General features: G+C 37.7%; 1 protein-coding gene and 1 pseudogene across 1 annotated transcript; one reads left to right on the top strand and one right to left on the bottom strand.

The window, feature by feature from the left end:
- Window positions 1-243: 243 nt before the first annotated feature.
- LOC134263883 (zinc finger CCCH domain-containing protein 13-like) lies at window positions 244-13,304 on the top strand (the record flags this gene model as incomplete). The annotated part of the gene is given in 14 exon segments (XM_062746243.1): window positions 244-859; window positions 1,001-1,116; window positions 3,050-3,211; window positions 4,054-4,189; window positions 7,126-7,240; window positions 8,448-8,495; window positions 8,615-8,730; window positions 8,999-9,123; window positions 9,214-9,270; window positions 9,384-9,417; window positions 9,419-9,494; window positions 9,777-9,866; window positions 12,435-12,649; window positions 13,117-13,304. Coding segments are annotated over 14 exon segments (1,957 nt in total), but the record flags the coding sequence as incomplete, so codon positions are not given.
- A 3,549-nt stretch (window positions 13,305-16,853) lies between these two features.
- Window positions 16,854-18,121, bottom strand: LOC134263882 (uncharacterized; annotated as a pseudogene).
- Between the last annotated feature and the right edge of the window lie 322 nt (window positions 18,122-18,443).

Raw genomic sequence — 18,443 nt, 5'->3', positions numbered from 1 at the left:
AATTGATCGTATTTATGTGGAAGCATCCTCAGGTAGTGTAGATTCAAGTTTGTTCAAATCATGACCCCTGGGGTAGGTTGGGGCCAAAATGGCGGACCAAAGATGCTCAGGTGAGCGTTGTGGCCCATGGGCCTCTTGTTTTCCTCGCTCCATTGAGATTAAGATCAGGATGTTTGACTATAATAAAAAGAAGGCATGGAACAATATAAATCTATTCAGTTTGTAATGTACTTTAATATTTAGCAGCCGGTATGACAGAAAAGGTGATGATAGAAGAAATGACGACAGATCCAAGCGAGATCGCTATATGGAAGAAAGGTCAGACAGGCAAGACCGAGACAAAGGTGAGCCCCCAGGCAGGGCAGAATATGACAGGCGAAGAGGGGGGTCACCGGACAGAAGACAGGACATGTCCCAGGACAGAAAAGGAGAGAACTCTAGGGATCGCAGGAGGGAGACATCACCGGACAGGCAGCAAGCGGGGTCATATGATCAGCAGAGGGCGGAGTCAAAAGAGAAGTTCCGGGAGGAGGGAGACAGAAGAAAGGAGGAGGGGGGTGATAGAAAGAGGGACAGGTCGATGGATACAAAAAGGGAGGAGAGACGAGAAGGGGGAGGAGAAGAGTAGAGGGACAAGTGCTCCAGACGGAAAGAGGGGTCAGTTGAGAAGCCAGCTGAGGGCTCACCTGATAAGCTGAGGGAGAGGTCACATGACAAGAAGTGGGAGGAGTCACCTGAGAGGCCAGCAGGAGATAAGGAGGGTGATCGACGGAGGGGGGAAGGAGAGGAGAGGGGGAGGAGAGAAGCCGAGAATCAGGGGAGAGATAAAACATCAAGGGAGAGAAGAGATCCTACACCGGTATAGTTTACTTTATTAGATAAAGTTTATAATTTGTTCAATATTTTAAAATTACTTACATTTATCAATTTGAAGTTAAAATTTTATAATTTCAAAGTATTAGAATGTGTGTTTTATACATCAAAAACTGTTTTCTTCAAGACTAAAAAGAAAGATAAGAAAACTAAGAAGTCTCACAAGGAAAAGTCGAAAGAGGAGGAAAAAACGGAGGATAACAGAGAGAGGAAAGAGAAGGCAGAACCAAGGAAGGAAAGCAGGTACCGTATTTGGCTGAGTATAATACGCATTGATGTAAAATACGCACCCCCGTTTTTGCGTCTGGAATTTGGGAAAATTTTACCAAGCGATGTTCTGAACTTTGAAAATTGTGGTAATTTGTAACGAAAATCGGCGCGAAGATTAAGTGTCAAAAATTTACAGAACACACATTCTTTCAAATACATTTATATTTTTTTCTTAATCTGCAATTTCCATATCGCGGCAATATGGAGAAAATTATTTATTTATTTATTGATTTCAACAAAGCACAAGATAATATTGTGTAAAAGTGTTAACAGAATCTATTTTTTAAGCATACGGTGAATTTGAAAAAACGTAATATATACGTCACCATATAATTCTTTGGTGAAATAATTTTATTTCAACAAAGCATGAGATATTGTTACAAATTTTTAACAGTTGTTATATTTAATTTTGGTTCTACTGGTAATCATGCTGAAAAACGAAATTGAAACATCAAATTATTTTTAAAAATTAAGAAGACTACGTAACGATTTTCCTTTTCTGAATCGTCGCGGATATTTTATTTTCTTCAGAGCACGAATACCGGTAAATGATAACACTTAAGTTTTAGCATACTTTATATTTAATTTGTTAACTCTCAATTATTTAAACAAGGGTTCGATAAGTTATAAGGTAAAATTACATTTAACAAGTGTTTAATTGTTTAATGTGTCGTAATCAACACACGCTCATGCATACGAAAGGTTACAAACCGACCCCCGCTTTTTAACAAAGAAAATAATCAAAGACATTAAACATGTTAAAAGGACTGAAAATAATCATTGCTATAACTGTAAAAACATTGCTTTGAAGTCGGTAGACAATTAATTGCCTGGAGGGGTGTTGATAGGTAATTATCATTTGACCAGCGCACGTGTGTCACAACATTGGCTTCCTTTCATTGGGACGTATAGAGGGGTGTTTGTGTTGCAGTGAACTTTCACTGAGTTATTCAAAAACTAAAATAAAATTTTTATTTTATTGTATTTCATCAAAAAAATGACTTATTACTTTGTCAGGCAGATAAGGTGCATATGTACTATGATTACGGAAGCACGTGACAAAGGAATGTGTTAACGTCTTAAAATAGCATCGGTAATGGCGGCCTACACGGAGACGATAAACATGGAGCTCAAGTTAATTTCAACTTGCTTTTTCTTGTCATTTTAATATCAAAATATTATGAAAGTGTTATTTTTAACAAGCATATCTTCCAACAATACCTATCTAAAGTTTAAATTATGACGATAAACAAAAGAAGTTGCATATGTTTCTTAGTAATACTACGGTATGTACGTATGACATAGCCGTGTTTCACCTGAAAGAAAAACTTATCAAAATCCCATTGTGATGTAAAATATGCATCCCTTTCTCACAGAAATTTATTTTAGGAAAAAAGTGCGTATTATATTCCCCAAACTACGGTAATTATCAGATAAGGGGGGAGGGGGTGGAGTTAACAGTAAAATGTAACGGGGCAGTTACAGTTGATTAACTGAGCAGGAAGGATGGAGTAGGTGGCTTATAGTCGTAGAAGATGTTAAATTCTAAAACCGTAAAATCACATATTTTCGTGGAGTAAAATTTTCGTGGTTTGAGTAAAAACCCTTGGTTTGTGGGGATTTGATTTCGTGGATAAAGAGTTGTTGAGTAGTTTTGTATGTAACATTTAACATTTCCTGATGGACATGAATTCGTGGATCTCTATATACCTCGAAAACAATGAAAATTAAACCACCACAGAAATTTGTGATTTCACAGTATAAGATTCATTTAAGATGTTATAGTGTTTTAAAAAGCTTGCAAAATATGATTTTAAAAATTTATTTTGAGAATAAGAGTTTTAAAATATGCTTAAAAAAAAGAGTTGGCCAAGAGTAGTAGATATTGTAACCTAATTTCTTGCAGAAAACGGGGCTATGATGACAACAAGGATCGGTCAGTTTCACCCTCACCAAAGACGAGGGAAGCTGCTGTATCCCCCACGCCGTCCACAAAGAGGGTCAGGGAGGTGTCTCCCACAGAGTCTCACCGCAGCAAGAGGGAGGTCTCCCCCGCTCTGTCTCACAGGTAAATTATCTCCCCTGCTCTGTCTCACAGGTAAATAGTACTCACCAATAGTCCACTGGTACCAGAATGCTTAAAAAGCAGGATTTGCAGATATATTAAAAAATCAATAAAAAATAGAAATGACTTTGTAAAATAATGCTGTGATTATTTGTCCAAAACAAAGGTATTGGTAGCTGCAATGATATAGCCCTCTCCAATTTTTTTTTTGGGGACATTTTGCTTTTTATAGTTGTTCTAAATTTCAAGCCAAAGTCTCAGTACGTTACGCATGAACTGTCATGGCTGCTGCTGGTAAACATGCAGATATATTTTACATGGTTTTCGAGTTTAGAGGGCTATATTGTTGACAGTGAATAAAAATTCCGTCTTATAAGAAGTAAGTTGAATGTAAAAATAATTTATTTTGCCTTCATTCGCCCGAATTTAAAAAAATATATTTGCATCATTACGGAGATACGATGGAATTGTAGCCCTCTCCAGAAAACATCAGATAAAAAAATTCGGAGAGGGCTACATTATTGCAGCTAAGGTATTGGTTGTCCTGCCCCTGCATAACTCAAATATGAAGTAAGTTTTTGAGTCATAAAAGCTTATGACTTTCCATATTTTGATTATTTACTGGAATTAAGGAAATGTTGAGAAATTTAACTTTCTGTAAGAGGATCTGCTTTTAACATGCACTGTATGAAAAATAAAATTCATACCACTGTGAATCCCTTTTGATTATTTACTGGAATGAAGAAAATATGAAGAATTCAACTTTTGGTAAGAGGGTTTACTTGTAACATACATTTTACAAAAAATAAAATTCATACCACTGTGAATCAATTCCTTTGTTGTAGGAGTAAGGCTAGCATTGTTCCTGCAGAGAAGCCACCCACTAAAGAGGAGGTGGAGGAGGAAGATAAAAGAGGCCGAGAATGGCCCAGGGGGAGTGAAAAGTCAGACAGGAGGGGGAGAGAGAGACACGCCTCTAGTGTAAGTACTCACTGATAAAACAGGGTGGACGGAGAGACACGCCTCTAGTGTAAGTACACACTAATAAAACAGGGGGGAGGGAGAGACACGCCTCTAGTGTAAGTACTCACTGATAAAACAGGGTGGACGGAGAGACACGCCTCTAGTGTAAGTACACACTAATAAAACAGGGGGGAGGGAGAGACACGCCTCTAGTGTAAGTACTCACTAATAAAACAGGGTGGACGGAGAGACACGCCTCTAGTGTAAGTACTCACTAATAAAACAGGGGGGAGGGAGAGACAGGCCTCTAGTGTAAGTACTCGCTAATAAAACAGGGGGGAGGGAGAGACACGACTCTAGTGTAAGTACACGCTAATAAAACAGGGGGGAGGGAGAGACACGCCTCAAGTGAAAGTACTCGCTAATAAAACAGGGGGGAGGGAGAGACACGCCTCTCGTGTACGTACTCGCTAATAAAACAGGGGGAAGGGAGAGACACGACTCTAGTGTAAGTACACACTAATAAAACGGGGGGAGGGAGAGACACGCCTGTAGTGTAAGTACTCACTAATAAAACAGGGGGGAGGGAGAGACACGCCTCTAGTGTAAGTACACACTAATAAAACGGGGGGGAGGGAGAGACACGCCTCTAGTGTAAGTACACACTAATAAAACGGGGGGAGGAAGAGACATGCCTCTAGTGTAAGTACTCACTAATAAACAGGGGGGAGGGAGAGACACGCCTCTAGTGTAAGTACACACTAATAAAACGGGGGGAGGGAGAGACACGCCTCTAGTGTAAGTACTCACTAATAAAACAGGGGGGAGGGAGAGACACGCCTCTAGTGTAAGTACTCGCTAATAAAACGGGGGGGAGGGAGAGACACGCCTCTAGTGTAAGTACTCGCTAATAAAACAGGGGGGAGGGAGAGACACGCCTCTAGTGTAAGTACTCCCTAATAAAGCAGGGGGGAGGGAGAGACACGCCTCTAGTGTAAGTACACACTAATAAAACAGGGGGTAGGTAAAGACACGCCTCTAGTGTAAGTACTCACTAATAAAACAGGGGGGAGGGAGAGACACGCCTCTAGTGTAAGTACTCGCTAATAAAACAGGGGGGAGGGAGAGACACGCCTCTAGTGTAAGTACTCGCTAATAAAACAGGGGGGAGGGAGAGACACGCCTCTAGTGTAAGTACTCGCTAATAAAACAGGGGGGAGGGAGAGACACGCCTCTAGTGTAAGTACTCGCTAATAAAACGGGGGAGGGAGAGACATGCCTCTAGTGTAAGTACTCGCTAATAAAACAGGGGGGAGGGAGAGACAGGCCTCTAGTGTAAGTACTCACTAATAAAACAGGGGGGAGGGAGAGACAGGCCTCTAGTGTAAGTACACACTAATAAAACAGGGGGGAGGGAGAGACACGCCTCTAGTGTAAGTACTCGCTAATAAAACAGGGGGGAGGGAGAGACACGCCTCTAGTGTAAGTACTCACTAATAAAACGGGGGGAAGGGAGAGACACGCCTCTAGTGTAAGTACTCACTAATAAAACAGGGGGAGGGAGAGACACGCCTCTAGTGTAAGTACTCACTATTAAAACAGGGGGGAGGGAGAGACACGCCTCTAGTGTAAGTACTCACTAATAAAACAGGGGGGAGGGAGAGACACGCCTCTAGTGTAAGTACTCGCTAATAAAACAGGGGGGAGGGAGAGACACGCCTCTAGTGTAAGTACACACTAATAAAACGGGGGGAGGGAGAGACACGCCTCTAGTGTAAGTACTCACTAATAAAACAGGGGGGAGGGAGAGACATGCCTCTAGTGTAAGTACTCGCTAATAAAACAGGGGGGAGGGAGAGACAGGCCTCTAGTGTAAGTACTCACTAATAAAACAGGGGGGAGGGGAGACATGCCTCTAGTGTAAGTACACACTAATGAAACAGGGGGGAGGGAGAGACACGCCTCTAGTGTAAGTACTCGCTAATAAAACAGGGGGAGGGAGAGACACGCCTCTAGTGTAAGTACTCGCTAATAAAACAGGGGGGAGGGAGAGACACGCCTCTAGTGTAAGTACTCACTAATAAAACAGGGGGTAGGAAAAGACACGCCTCTAGTGTAAGTACTCACTAATAAAACAGGGGGGAGGGAGAGACACGCCTCTAGTGTAAGTACTCACTAATAAAACAGGGGGGAGGGAGAGACAGGCCTCTAGTGTAAGTACTCGCTAATAAAACAGGGGGGAGGGAGAGACACGCCTCTAGTGTAAGTACTCGCTAATAAAACAGGGGGGAGGGAGAGACAGGCCTCTAGTGTAAGTACACACTAATAAAACAGGGGGGAGGGAGAGACACGCCTCTAGTGTAAGTACTCACTAATAAAACGGGGGGGAGGGAGAGACACGCCTCTAGTGTAAGTACTCACTAATAAAACAGGGGGGAGGGAGAGACACGCCTCTAGTGTAAGTACTCGCTAATAAAACGGGGGGGAGGGAGAGACACGCCGCTAGTGTAAGTACACACTAATAAAATGGGGGGAGGGAGAGACACGCCTCTAGTGTAAGTACTCACTAATAAAACAGGGGGGAGGGAGAGACACGCCTCTAGTGTAAACACTCACTAATAAAACGGGGGGAGGGAGAGACACGCCTCTAGTGTAAGTACTCGCTAATAAAACAGGGGGGAGGGAGAGACACGCCTCTAGTGTAAGTACACACTAATAAAACAGGGGGGAGGGAGAGACACGCCTCTAGTGTAAGTACTCACTAATAAAACGAGGGAGGGAGAGACACGCCTCTAGTGTAAGTACTCGCTAATAAAACAGGGGGGAGGGAGAGACACGCCTCTAGTGTAAGAAAACAAATGTAAAATATGCAGTAATGGTTCATAGTTACATCACAAATTTGCTTTTCTAAGGTCATAATGATGTTTTTATGTCTGCAAATTTTATTTTTACAGCCATTCTCTGTGGAGGAAGACAGAAGGTCAAGAGTGTCCAAAAGGTCAAGGTCACCTGAGGGCAGAGATGAGAAAGACAGAGACAGGAGGAAGAAAAGGAAAACAAATCGAGATGGTAAGGAAATTTATTTCTTTATGGAGATTAACAATTCTGTAGCTTCTTGACAATGGAAAGCAATACTATTACATCTTATATTTTTTTTTTGAAATGGCAAGTTTTTTTATGGTAGTCCAATTAAGTTCAAATTTGGTATGGTAGTTCAGTAGGCAGAAAGACATATTTTGATGCCAAGTTTGTTTTCCTATGTCCTCTGGTTTGGAGCTGGGGTGGTGGGGTAGATTCCTTAACTTTATATAAGAATGAATTGGCAAGAGAGATAACTTCTTAAAATGTTCCCATTGTAAATTGAATGCTGCAATGAGTCCCTTGGGATTGATTAGCTCTCCTCCTGAAGAAAATCCAAAGCATTATCTTTATCTGTCACATTGAGATTAATTACCACCTCTGTCTGCATATGAAGTTTGTTTGAAGTTAAGTCAGTTTGGAATGCTAAATGTTAAATACTTTATATTTGTTGGAATACCCTACACAATGAGTTCTGATTTCATTGAATTATAAAAACAAGAAATAGATTAAAGTAAATGTATTTCTTTTATTTTTTATTTATTTTTTTTTTAAAGTTAATCTAAGAATATTATTAATTTTCAGTGTAGTAGGATAAAAACCTCTTTCCATCATTACTGAAAAAGTTCTTATTGTAAATTTAGAAGAAAATGATGAGAGAGAATAATAATCCCTTGGGATTAATTATCTAGCCTTCTACATAAAATTTAGAAGGCTTATCTGTATCTGTCACTTTAAGATTAATGAAAACCTTTGTCTGCAACTGCTGTTTGTTTTGAAGTTAAGGTCAAGCCTTCATGATATGTATTTGCATTTATTGAAGGCTGGCATATTTTTATATATAACACAATTAAGCTTCATTTATATTGTTTTAATATACATTCAATGCTGAGTTGTTCTTTACTCAGTTTACTGCCTTATATATGTAAATACAAGGATATTATTTACAGGTTTTTGCATATTTGGGAATTATCTTGAAATTTTAAGAATACATTTGATGTTTCTTATTCTTCATATATTTTTGAATATTTTTATAAACTGCACCCTCATAATTCTACCTCATGGCGGGGCCCTTGCTGACTGGTCAGTTTTCTAGTTAATTCAATAATGATAAGAAATTATATTTGTATCTAGATATCAAAATGCAAGGTTTTGCAAATTTTTTCTCAATTTTATGTTGAAAATTTTTATAATGCAGATGACAGAAGACAAGGTGACAAAAACCGAGAGGAAGATCGCAAATCAGGCAAGTCAATTTTCTCATTTCTTTTTATGCTAATTGTCCAAAACAGCCTCTGTTTAAGATATATTTGAAGACTTGCTTCATTTTGCCCAGTAAATCATTGTAAATTTCTGTTTCTGTAGTTGGCAAGCAATCTCAGGGCAGTCATCTAGATAACAAGCTCAGCGATTGGTCAGAAGATTCAGAGGACCTCCCTAAAACTGGTCTGGGGGAGGTGACCGAGAAAGAGAAAGAACAGGTGGGTTTCTGTAGTAAATTGCCAAATGAGAAAATTTTCTTAAAGGTTTACTATTACTGCTAAATAGATGCATTTTTTCTATCAAACAAATTGGGCCTTTTAGATATGTTTACAGAGCTTTGCTTTTGAGAGTCAATCTTTAAGTCTTTTTAAAAATACTCTATCATTGCATATATTTAATTTGATGGGAAAATGAAGAGTAAGGATCTTGTTCAGAGAAAATTTTTAGAAACCAGTATTCTTTGAGGGGCTCTATCTTTATTTCCAGGTTGCGTCAGCTCTACCAGAACACCTCCAGCCGCGGCGACCCAGAAGTCACAGCCGCAGCAGTCTAGGCAGCCACCGAGATAACCGCAGCAGACGATCGTCAGTGGATCGCAGCAGACGGGACGTGTCAGCAGAAAACGATCGCAGCAGGAGGGACCGTTCTCAAGAGAATGACAGAAGCCGCAGGGATCGCTCAATAGAGAGTCGTAGCAGGAGAGACCGCTCACCTGAAATTCGGACGTCAAGTAGACAAAGCAGTCGGGAGAGGTCAAGGTCAGAGGATAATTTTAAAACTGAGGTCATTTTAAATAAAAAGCTAAATACTTCTATTCAGATGTACATTCATTCAATAGTTATGTTTGTTCATGAAGTCCTTGTTTTTACAGTAGAGCTAGAACTAGCTCAGTTGAAACTCGAGAAAAAAGAGAGAAGCAAAAGTGAGACCTCCGAGAGTAAACCCGAGCTACAGTCTAAAGAGGAGGAAAAACAAACTAAAGGTAGAGATCAGACTGTATCAAAAATATCAAGCATTAATTTTTTGTACAGAATTAGAACAAATGAATGGTGAACATTGGGGCAGTATTAAAAGAAAACCAATAAATTGGAACATTAAAGAAAAACTGACTTACATGTTTTGTTACATTGTTTTGGTGATGAAAACCTTGATATGTAGGTGATAATGATTTGGATTATGATGATGATGATAGTAATTGCATGATGATGATTGTATTGATGATTGTTACGATGATGATGATTGTGATGATGATGATGATTTGCAGATGAGGATGAGGATTCTGATGATAACCTGTCATTGGAGGAGATTTCCAGTGAGGAAGGCAGCGTGATTGGAGAAGAGGAGAAGAAACCAAGTAAGTCTTACTTTTAGGTCACCTGAGTAAACTCAGGTGACCTATTGCTATCTGTTTTCGTCCGTCGTCGTTCGTCGTGCGTCGTTCGTCGTGCGTTAACATTTGAACATTTTCAGCTTCTTCTCTGCAACCACTGAACCAATTTCAACCAAATTTGGTACAAAGCATCTATGGGTGAAGGGGAACAAAAATTGTGAATTTCATGATCCCTGCCCCCCTGGGGCCTGAGGGGTGGGGCCAAAACCACTAAAATTAGTGCAGTCTTTAAAAATCTTCTTCTTTACTCCTGGACATCAAGCAGTCAAACTGTTTGCATGATTGTAATCAGCAATGAGTCCTCTACCAAAATTGTGAAATTCATGGCCCTGGGGTCAGGGGTTCTAGTGCTAGGGCGGGGCTAAATAAGTAGGTAGTGAAAATGCATTATTTCTTTGAAAATCTTCTTCTCTGCTCCTGGGTATTAAATAAACCAACTAAGTACATAGTTATGATGAGCAAGAGTGCCTCTACCAAAATTGTGAATTTTATGGCCCCAGGGTCAGGGGTTCTGGTGTTAGGGCGGGGCTCTATTGATTATATAGTGAAAATACATTAATTCTTTGAAAATCTTGTTTCTCTGCTCCTGGGTATTAAATAAACTAACTAAGTACATAATTATGATAAGCAAGAGTGCCTCTACCAAAATTGTGAATTTTATGGCCCCAGGGTCAGGGGTTCTTGTTTTAGGGTGGGGCTCTAATGATTATATAGTGAAATGTATGAATTCTTTGAACATCTTATCCTTTGCTCTTGGTTAATATGCTAATGATCTAATTACATATCTAAGGCCAGGATTTATTTTATTTTCAGTTTTACAAACCCTCCGCTCAAGGTTTTGAACTTTTAGAAAAAAATAAAACAATTTTTTTCTTTCCGATGTCAAATTTGAGTCGGGATCGAGATTTCAAATTTACGAACTCGCACTTCCGGGTTTTAGATGAAACGGCGGGTAAATAAAGCTAGATCCAAGAATTTAGCATGGTTTAGTGTAAAATTCATCGATAAGAGTGCCATTCAAAACGTTTCACCCGTTCAAAGGACAAATTAAATGCTGACGACTTTGTTGCACAATGACATGCTGGTGAGATAATTATGTATTCGTTTCAAAAGTAACTGTAAATTATTTTCCTCCCCAGGTTTTAAACTGCCCGTGGCCGTGGTAGCTATTTCATATTGCCAGGGACATTGTTTAGGTCTCTGTTATAGCTTACAGTCTAAGCATCATTCTTCAGAAAATGGTTGCTTATGCATCAGATGTAATGAATAAAACTATGGGAGAAGTGAAGTCCATTTGAGGAAGAAATAAACAATAACCTGAAGTGAAGAAATAAAAAAAAATTCAACTGTTAAAAGGCAAGAATATACAAATATATGTAGTATCATTTGTATCAGCCAGAAAAATTATTTTACACTTAATTGAAAAAATGTTGACCCTACTCCCCAATACTTCCTGTCTGTTTTAATGATAGGAATTATAATTTTAGGCATCAAGTAAATTTTAGAACAATGTCTACACATTCACCTAACACATATTAAGAAAATGAAGATGTATTGAAAGACTTTTAAAGAATTGATTTTTTAAAATATATTTTGATCAACATCACAAAATTTATATAACTGGCCCAAACTGGCAGATGATGAAATAAGCAATTAAATGTTCTACTTTCCTATTTGTAATTAAGCATTACATGTCCAGTGGTAAGGAGCCTATTAGGATAGCATAAAAAAGAATGTACAAATGTTAATAATTGATTTATCAAAAAAATTCATTTCCTTTTCCTTCGGGACTTTTTTGTTCTCATGTTCATAACTAAACCTAAACATTAAAAAAAATGCTTGCCTTATAATGAAGAAAGGGTCCTCTTTCAAAATAGATTATTTCAGGGCTGCTGGGTCAGGGATTACAAGGGGGTACTTTGACTAAAAATAAATTAATGCTTTGAAATCTGCCCTTTGATAAGCAATGGTGCCTCTTTCAAAATTCGTGAATTTCATGGCTTTTGGCTTAAAACACGAACCAAATACAATCGCTGGAAAGTTGTTACATGATACTCAGGTGACCTATAAGGCCCGTGGGCCTCTTGTCTCTTCTTATAATTATTGTACATTATTCAGAAAACTTCATTATTTTGATCTTCTCTAAAATTCATGAGAAAAGTTGATTATGTTTAATAAAAGGAAATAAAACTTGTTAAATGTTTTCCGATAGAGGATATGCAAAATTTTATCTTAGTAATAAATTCAGTGCTATATTGTGGCAAAAAAATGTAAGAAGATATTAGAAATACATTCACAGAACAATGTATATCATGATTATGTTTTAAAAATGCCAAGAAAGTCCAATTTTCTCCAAAAAATTTTTCCTTGATCTTAGTTAAGGAAAATGGACCTAATCTTCTTATCTACGTGTATTTCAAAAACTACTTAAATTTTGCCATTTTCAAGTAAAATGATGTGAGTTTGCTTTCAAATCCTTCACTCAATCAAAAACACATACACCATTTGTAATTTTGTTTTTTGTTCCTTTAGGTATTATGGACATGGTTGACATTGACTGGACCAGTCTGGTTCAATCCTCTCAACCTAAACCAGCCAGTACCGGTTCAGCTTTACAGCGGTTCAGGGCACCGGCCATCTTCGCCAAGCTGGGAGTTTCCCGGGAGTTTGCTGGAGACAAATTGTTCCAAAAGATCCAAAATTCTTGTCAGCAAGAATTAGAGAAACAAGAGAGGAAAACTCTGAAGGTTTGTTTAATACTTTTATAAAACATGTCAAGGATTAAAAGCTGAAAAACACTTAGTACTCTTAAAAGAAAGAGCTGCGTGTTTTGTGCTATAGTTAATTTACTATTTAGTAAAACTCATTTAGTACAAACATGGATATTACGAATTCACAGATATAGCTAAGTTATCTTGGATCCCCAGCTGTATAAATGTGACATATTCCTTATACATGTATGGATATAACAAATTATAGATAAAGCATTTTATAGGTCCCTGTGATTTTGTTATAACCGAATTTTACTGTATATCTGACTATTAAATTTGGTGGAAATAAGTATTTGCAGGTGGCTGTAGTTCTGCTTAATTATATTCAAAATACTTATGCTTAATTTTAATGGAACTCAGAAGGATCTTATAAATAGAGCAAACCACTATTCTGAAAATCTGCTGTTGTTTACAGATTTACATAATGTTTTTGTCATTTGCAGGGTCACAGGGTCAAGAGGTTAAACCCTCAGAGCCGGTTAAGTTCAAGTTAGAGGATTCCCTGAGAAAAGTCCAGACTGGCTCGGCTTCACTGACCTCTAAGTCTAACATCCTACGTAACATTGGTAACTTCAGGAGGGCACTGTGTGCCAGGAAGGACCTGGAAATCCGACGCAAACTCTGCAAAGTGGACACGGTAAGATTGCTTGTCCGAGAAATAAATGGTAAATTGTATTCCATATTGAACCTAACATATAAACTTAGAAATGAGGACTGACTTAGATTTGGAATGCTTATACATGTACTGTATACAGGGAAATTTTCGCCTCCATTTTATTTTTGCCCCTTCTGCCCTTGTCACAAGTAGGAAAATTTAAAAGGGGAATTTTAAGAACACAGTATAATTTCTTAAACAGAACTGTGAATAGGCGAATTTTAAAGTGGGGCAAAATTGTTAGCAAGTGTTAAATTGCAAAAAAAAAACCTTGTATACAGTAAATATTTGCAGGTTTTTACTGATTTATTTGTAATTAATTAAAAATAATGGCATTTGAACATGTATACTGTATTTTTGAGTGCTTTAAAGTAACTATCCTGATTCTTCTTTCAGGAACTTGGACCAGTCTTTCAATCCTCCTATGCCAGACAAAGAACTGTTTAAACTTAGTGCTCAACTTCTGACCGGGTCCGAAATTTCCCCCGTTAAAGAGGAAACCCCCACCCCGGCCATCAAACCTGAGATACAGTGTGCTTAGAGACTGTGCTGCCCCAGAGGTGAAAACTTTGGATCACTAATGTGATAAATAAACTTCAAAGAGCAGGCCACAATGTTATAGTGGAAGAGGCATCTACGAAGGGCATAACAAGGGTGCAAAGACAGTCATCCTTTTTTAAAAAAAAAAACATTCTTGTGTTCATGTCTTGTATAACCATGTGTATTTCATTAAAAATGAAATGCTGAAATTGTTTTGTTATCATTCCCAAGTGTTTAACGTAATAGATTTTAAATTTTCTGTTAACCATCAGGTCATTGGGAGTTGTGATAATAGATTTTATTTAAAAAGCTATAGAAAATTAACTATCATCTGGAAAATGTTATTTGCAATTTATAATTTTTCATCCACCTTTTGACCTCAAAATGAATTTGGAAATTTCTTTAGGGCATGGGAGTAGTGGTAGAAATTTCATCGGAAAATGGCAAAGCCTATTCAGATACTGTCTTGAAATGAAATTGCTACAAACAAAATGACAAAGATTGACAGGCAAACCTTAATATTGTATCTAAAAAAAAAAAAGAAGTTCAAGTTCATAATTTAATGCATTCTGTCTGATTGGAGCACTTTCGTTTCTGAAAGTTCTGTTAAAGGCCTGTGAGCTTTTGCAGTGACATTTTGTATCTAAACACTTCATCTAACAAGAGGCCCAGGGGCCACAGGGCTCACCTGAGAGAACATCGGCTAGGAAAAAGCACATATCAAATCAGAACTGAAAGTTTACTGAGGTGGGGGGGGGGGAGGGGAGGCTTGAATTTTAAGATCCATGGGGACATGATTTGAACAAACTAGAATTTACACTAGCTGAGGATTATTCCATATAAATATCACTAATCATGGCTTTGAAGTACTTGAAAAGAAGATTTTAAAAGGTTTCCCTTTTGTATTCCTATATAAAACTTTGGTTGGCCATTTTGGCCCCACCCTACCCCCAGGGGTCATGATTTGAACAAAATTGAATTGACACTACCTGATGATGCTTCCATATAAGTTTCAGTTTTACTTGCCCAGTGGTTCTTGAGAAGAAGATTTTTAAAGATTTTTCCTATATATTCCTTTGTAAAGTTTTGAATGGCCATTTTGGCCCCACCCTACCCCAAGGGTCATGATTTGAACAAATTTGAATCTACACTACCTGAGGATGCTTCCATATGAGTTTCATCTTTCCTTGCCCAGTGGTTCTTGAGAAGATGATTTTTAAAGATTTTTCCTTTATATTCCTATGTAAAAATTTGATCGGCCATTGTGGCCACACCCTATGCCCATGGGTCATGATTTAAACAAACTTGAATCTTCACTACCTGAGAATGATTCCCCATAAGTTTCATCCTTTCTGGCCTAGTGGTTCTTGGGTAGAAGATTTTTTAAGATATTCCCAATATATTCCTATGTAAAACTTTGGTCCGCCATTTTGGCCCCACCCTAGCCCCGGGGTACATGGTTTGAACAAACTTAAATATACACTACCTGAGGATGCTTCCACATGTGTGTCATCTTTCCTGGCCCAGTAGTTCTTGAGAAGAAGATTTTTAAAGATTTTTCCAATATATTCATATGTAAAATTTTGATCGGCCGTTTTGGCCCCACCCTAGCCCTAGGGGTCATGATTTGAACAAACTTGAATCTACACTACCTTAGGATGATTCACACATGAGTTTCAGCTCTCTTGGCCCAGTGGTTCTTGAGAGGAAGATTTTTTTTTAAATGCCATTAATTTTTCACTAATTTATAATTATCTCCCCTTGGAAGTGGGCGTGGCCCTTTACTTTTACAAATTTGAATCCCCTTCACCTAAGAATACTTTGTGGCAAGTTTCACCTTGAAATTGGCCCAGTGGTTCTTAAGAAGAAGATGAAATGTGAAAAGTTTACGACGACGACGACAGACAACGGACAAATTTTGATCAGAAAAGCTCACTTGAGCCTTTGGCTCAGGTGAGCTAAAAACATCTAAAATTGGCCTCAAGGAGATATCTTTTTTATTAGAATTAGAAAAAGTCAAGGGGATTAATCCATAAATTGCAAATAGCATTTTTCAAATGATGACCAGTTTTCTTTGAGTTTTTCTTTTGAAATTTAATACCATAATCCTATTCCTTATGGCCCTAAAAATGTATCCTACTGATCTTGAGATGAAAAGGTCATAGCTAGCATGTGGCTAGTCAAGGGCAAATACACAATAGATTGCAGAAAATTGTTTCCAATTAGTATGTGTTACTAAATCTACATAATATAATGGAAACAACAAATTATTTATCTCAGTAATCAATTATAAAATGTTATAGATATATATTTAAATTATAATAATCTTAATTTGAATAATTAAACAACACGTGAGCTCAGCTTTGTATATCAAAATTTATTTAATATAGAACATGGATCATTTGCTGCAATTATAATTTAGCACAATCAAAATTTGTATGAATTACAGCAATGCAAAAAGTCATATTTTTGCAGAATTAATATATCAACATTAAACATTTAATAAAGTGTTTAAAAAAGATGGGAATATATACTGTGGTTTCATCAATATTCGTTGAGCACCAATTTTCGTGGATTTTGTGTTGAGCAGATCAACGAATTCAAATGTTCATTGTATTACAAAAATTGACAATCATTTGTATAGGAAATGCTTTTGTCCACAAAATTACATATCCTCGAAACTGTCTGTTTTACAAAATCCAAATTGATGCCAACGAAAATTGATGAAACCACAGTAAATTGTAAAAATAAATGGAATACAATGCAGGTGAATGGTATATATTATAGTCCTACTGACTGTATTGTAACTATAGTTATCCTAAAACCAGAGGCCTGTTCAACAGAGAGAACGTTCATTAGTACTCGCCAAAATGTTTGGGAATGCTTGCTATGTTGAACAGGCCTAGGTCTTTCATATCAACTGGATGCAGATCCATCTCAGATTTTCATAAATTATAATAAACAGAGTATGTGGACGGTATATATAATAGTCTTAATGACTGTATTGTAGATAAAGGTGACCATAGTCCACGTCCTCCACATCATCCTCATCCGGATGCAGATCCAGATCCGGTTTGGATATTATCACATCACCACCAATCTCATCCAGATCCACAGGTTTCTCTGGCTCCTTGGATAATTCCAGATACATGTGACAAAGCAAACTCATCCTCACTGCAGTGGAACTGTCAATACTCAAAGAATAAGAATCAAATTCCTTCACAGCATCAACGTATGCTTCCTGCAATGAATTATGGTCAAAGTTTGTAATTAAGAGACAGTTTAGAATAACATATGGATCAAATCCAGCCTCTTTAAGAAATGTCACATTATCAATCACTTTTTCGGGATTTCGTGAAAAATGGTGTGTTCTGATTGTTCTAAAAGGTTGTCTTATCTCTTGGACATGTTTTTTGGAGACTTCTAAAGAACTGGCTAACATTACACTACCCACATATCGAGGTCTATTTTTTTCCACTGTAGACCCAAATTTTTTCGTAATCCAAATTCGTATTTTCACACATTTCTGACAACACTTGTACAAAAGTGTTAATATAAGTAATTCAAAAAATTGAGGGAATATGCTAGGGCAATTTCATGGTACTTGAATCCAAACTTGAACAAGATGTGAATTATTCTCTTGTATTTTCTATGTTGTGAAGTAAATTGTGTTTTTTACATAACATCACAAGCAATTCCTTTACATCACTATCTTCATTGTCTTCAGTATCTTCCTCCATGATGCAAAGCTTCTCTTTCAAGCTTTTGTCCAATTTTTCAAGTTCAGCAATAAGTTTCTCTTTTAGTAAGGGTGACAACTCTTTTTGCAATTCTTGCATTCGACTGCATCTGATACTGTTTAATCAAATCCAATTTCTCCCATACTTTCCTTGTATTTGCAAACCTTACAGAACCTCTGATGAACGTCTTCCACAAATGGTTCGTTTCCATACACTTCGTCGATCTTCTTTGCTAGCTTTCCCTGAGGATGTTATGGGAAAACTCTGTATGGCCCCCCTAGCCTCTTTGTCCCACAGACCCCCAACAGGGTGGTAGGACCCATTCACAAACAGAAGCAGCGAGGGGCATATGTAGATCCTTCTGGAGACAGCTGTCAGTTTTTGGATGAAGAACTCCAGTTTGGTGTTGTCCCAATCTAACACTTTTTCCTGGTTCCTATCTGAGTGAGGCTGGTAGCCATGTTCTTCCAAAAGTTTCAAGTTTATCTTTCTATTTGAGGTTGTCTGACTGAACTAAAAGACAAATAAATATATTATATTACTATACATGTAATAATAAGCTTTTTATGGTTTTTATTGGGAACTTTTATTACGTTGCCCTTGATATTACGATACTTTACAGTGAAAAAATGAACATCATAATAACAGAATTCCACTGTAACAGTAACTTGATCGGTAGGGTCGTATCATGTCAAGTTGACGGGTGCGGATCATCAGATCAAATGAGACACGAAGCTACTGTTATGATCATAAATTTATTATATATCTCTCCTTACACTAGCAAAATATAGTTTTAAAAAATTAGATATTTATCCATTAAATAATATTTATCCAT

The sequence above is a fragment of the Saccostrea cucullata genome, unplaced genomic scaffold, assembly GCF_032062105.1.
Source record: "Saccostrea cucullata isolate Sc308-1 unplaced genomic scaffold, CSIRO_AGI_Scuc_v1 ctg11180, whole genome shotgun sequence".
Taxonomy (NCBI): Eukaryota; Metazoa; Mollusca; class Bivalvia; order Ostreida; family Ostreidae; genus Saccostrea; species Saccostrea cuccullata.
The sequence above is the reverse complement of the archived record's forward strand: the minus strand, read 5'-3'. Positions and strand labels throughout refer to the sequence as shown.